The sequence below is a fragment of the Carlito syrichta genome, unplaced genomic scaffold (assembly GCF_000164805.1).
Source record: "Carlito syrichta isolate Samal-C Ts95f unplaced genomic scaffold, Tarsius_syrichta-2.0.1 Scaffold312429, whole genome shotgun sequence".
Classification (NCBI taxonomy): Eukaryota; Metazoa; Chordata; class Mammalia; order Primates; family Tarsiidae; genus Carlito; species Carlito syrichta.
Genome location: NW_007256525.1, coordinates 441,911 through 445,246, shown reverse-complemented (window position 1 = coordinate 445,246; position 3,336 = coordinate 441,911). Strand labels below are relative to the sequence as shown.

The following is a 3,336-nucleotide window of genomic DNA, read 5'->3' as shown; positions in this document are numbered from 1 at the left end:
GCTCGTTCGCGAAGTGCCGCGGGCGGGCCGAGGGGCGCCTTGCCCTGCGCGGGCCACAGCCCGGCGCGTCCGCGGGGCGCGCAGATCAGCCTCGGGCAGGAAGGACCCGGAGACGGCGGGTGCTGGAGGTGGCAGGAGGGCGCCCGGGAGGAAGTTCAGACAAAAGGGGGAGCGGTTTTGTCCGGCTAGCCTGTCTTTGCAGCCCAGCTTGGCTTCGAGAATGGAGGAAGGTGTCGGACAGCAGTTTCCTCCTTCTGGTTGAACAAACTCCCAAATAAGAATGTGCTCGTCGGGGTCTCCAGCTCCAAGTCGCAGCTGCCTTGCCCAAGCCCGCACAGACCCCGCCTTGGGGGGGTCAGGGTGCCCAGGCTGTGCCCCGCGGCACTGAGATGCAGCCCTCTCACGTGTCAGTTTGCCCCCTCCACCCCCGCCCGCAGTAGTCTGGGGATCGTCCGGGAGACGCTTGACCTCTGACACACCTGCGCTGAATTCCTGCGGCGGGAGGAGCGCCCAGCAGAGGCTTCTTCCCCTGATGTGGGTGGGCTCCCTTCCAGGTGCTCCGGTGTGCTGCGGGGTGCCCAGCCCTTGAGGAGCTGTACCTGAAGGCCAACGGCATTTTCATTTCAGAAAGGTAACAAGGGTTTACTTAAGTGCGTCTGTCCCCATTTAGTCATTCTGAATAAATAGGCGGTCTCAATTATATCTAGCATTAACTTTCAGAAGGATTTGCAAATAATGGGAGAAAATGCCTGTTATTCATTGCCTTCACAAATTATAATGTCAGCTAAAACCTCATTAATTGATTCTAATCGAGGGAAATTCATGAGAATCAAATGTTTGTGAGTGCCTGAATTGTATTAGTTTTGCATAAATGTATTTAACTTGCTGTTTCTAAGTGGAAATTCTGTAGGATATGCTACAAGGATTACATAATGCATTTATAATTAGCATGATCTGTTTCGGGTCGATTTGCCAAAGTATATTTAAAAGCTCATTCTCTTGCTGGGTTTAGTGGGTCATGTCTGTAATCCTAGCATTTTGGGAGGCTGAGGTGGGAGAAATGCTTGAGTCCAGGAGTTTGAGACCAGCCTGGGCAATTTAGGAGGCCTTGTCTCTACAAAAAAATTAAAAAATTAGCCAGGGATGGTGGCGCACATCTGTAGTCCTAGCTACCCAAGGCAGAGGTGAGAGGATTGCCTGAGCCCAGGAGGTGGAGGCTGCAGTGAGCCATAATTGTGCCACTGCACTCCAGCCTGGGTGACAGAGTACGACCCCGACTCAGAAAAAAACCCCACAACAACAAACATGTTCTCATAAATAAATTAAATGTTGTTGCCTCATCTCCCTTTTATTAATATAATAAAATTACTATGTAAAATAGACAGCCGGGCTCGGTGGCTCAGCCTGTAATCCCAGCACTTTGGGAGGCCGAGGTGAGTGGATTGCCTGAGCCCGCAGGTTCGAGACCCGCCTGGGCAACTTGGCGAGACCTCATCTCTACAATAAATCAAAAAAAAAAAATTAGCTGGTCATGGTAGCGTGCGCCTGTAATTCCGGCTACTCGGAAGGCTGAGGCAGAAGGATCGCCGGAGCCCAGCAGGTTGAGGCTGCGGTGGCCGGGAGCGTGCCACTGCCCTCCAGTCTGGGCCACAGCGTGAGACTCCAACTCAAAATAAATAAATAAATAAAATAGACAATTATAGGAAAACTCACAAAAATTCTCAAAACATTAAAATTAATAAGATTTTTAAAAATCCTGGGCTCAGGCAGTCCTCAGCATCCCAAGTAGCCGGGGCTACAGGCGTGTACCACCACACCCAGTTAATTTCTCAATTTTTTGCAGAGATGAAGTCTTGCTATATTGCCCAGGCTGGTTTTGAACTTCTGGGCTCAAGTGATCCTCCTGCCTCAAAATTGATATGATTTTATATGACAGAATGATTTCATTTATTACATAGGCAAATGCAGGTTTTTAAAAATTAAGCTTTTTATTTTGAAATAATTCTAGATTCACATGCAGTTATAAGACATAGTACACAGAGATCACTTGTACTTATGACCCAGTTTCCCCCATTGCAACAGGTTGCAAAACTGAGGTCCAACATCTCATCAAGATACTGACATTGATACAGTCAGGAGTGTTTCCATCACCACAAGGACCCCTCAGGCCGCCCTTTCACAGCTGTGTCTACTTGCCTCACCCCAGCCCTCCGTGATTCCAAATGCAGGGATTTTAAGGCTGTATCTTTGAAAGTAATTGAGAGATTAATTCACGTTGAAAATAATTTATTTTCCATACAGGCCAACTGATGTTCTACAGACAGTCAAGTTATTAGACCTTTCCTCGAATCAGTTAATTGATGAAAATCAGCTGTTTTTGCTAGCATATCTACCCAGGTATGTCTATTGCAAGAGTGCTCGGTGAATTTTTAGAGAATGAAGTTTCATATGCTGTCTGTCATTTTCTCAGTGGAATGTGACGGTGATGGAACTCCTAAATCGAGTAATTCCCTTTGAGGAATTACTTGAATTCGTTTAGAGAAATTACTTGTGCGCCGTGTTCAGTATGGACTACGGCCGTGCTGGATCAGTGGACGAGTAAGGTGCTCCCGGCGATACTGCCAGGGTCCTCTTCAGTTCGGGCAGCAAGACCAGGTCTCTTTCCGCTGAGACCCATGCAGCGCCTGACACAGCGGCAGGTCCCGGCCACTGCTAGTTGACTGTGGACTCTGGAGCGAGTGGCACACGAGGCCGTCTGGTCGCCCTAAGTCGGACCGTGTGGTTCTAGGGGTCGGCCGGGGAGGAAACCCCGGGTGCAGGAAAACGTGGTGTGAGCCAGTGTGGCTGAAAGCCCGCAGCGCGTGAAGTTCTTCTGCGTGACCAGATGTCACATCTTAAATTTCAGGTTAGAGCAATTAATCCTCTCTAACGTTGGACTTTCCTCGATACACTTTCCAGATGCTGGCGCTGGTACGTACGATCAGCCAAATCTGCCCCCACACCGTGGCTCGCTCTCACTTCCAGCGTGACTCTGTGCTCCTCTCTCTAGGGCGCAAGACGTCCATGTTCCCGTCCTTGCAGTACCTCGTCGTAAATGACAACCAGATTTCACAAGTAAGAGCTTCTTCCCAGCGTGCGCAGTGCGTGGCCGCCGGCTTCCACTCTCGTGGCCGGGTTTGGGGCTCTTCCGTTTAAAAAATCCCTTAGAGTCACGAGAGGTTCGTCCTCAGAGCGCAGCTCCTCGTGTAAAGTCAGAACCAGGAGGAAAGAAGCGACTGTGGCTCGCGCTTCGGCGGACGCTCGTCTTCAGCGGCGCCGCCAGCGGGGGCGCGGGCG

At 50.3% G+C, this 3,336-nt stretch overlaps 1 protein-coding gene across 1 annotated transcript in view; it reads left to right on the top strand.

The window, feature by feature from the left end:
* LOC103272398 (tubulin-specific chaperone E-like) overlaps positions 1-3,336 on the top strand; it is a 65,215-nt gene that overhangs the window by 56,255 nt on the left and 5,624 nt on the right. The window contains 5 exon segments of the mRNA XM_021718510.1: positions 555-631; positions 2,302-2,397; positions 2,906-2,970; positions 3,050-3,114; positions 3,117-3,333. Coding sequence (XP_021574185.1) covers positions 555-631; positions 2,302-2,397; positions 2,906-2,970; positions 3,050-3,114; positions 3,117-3,333 — 520 coding nt within the window.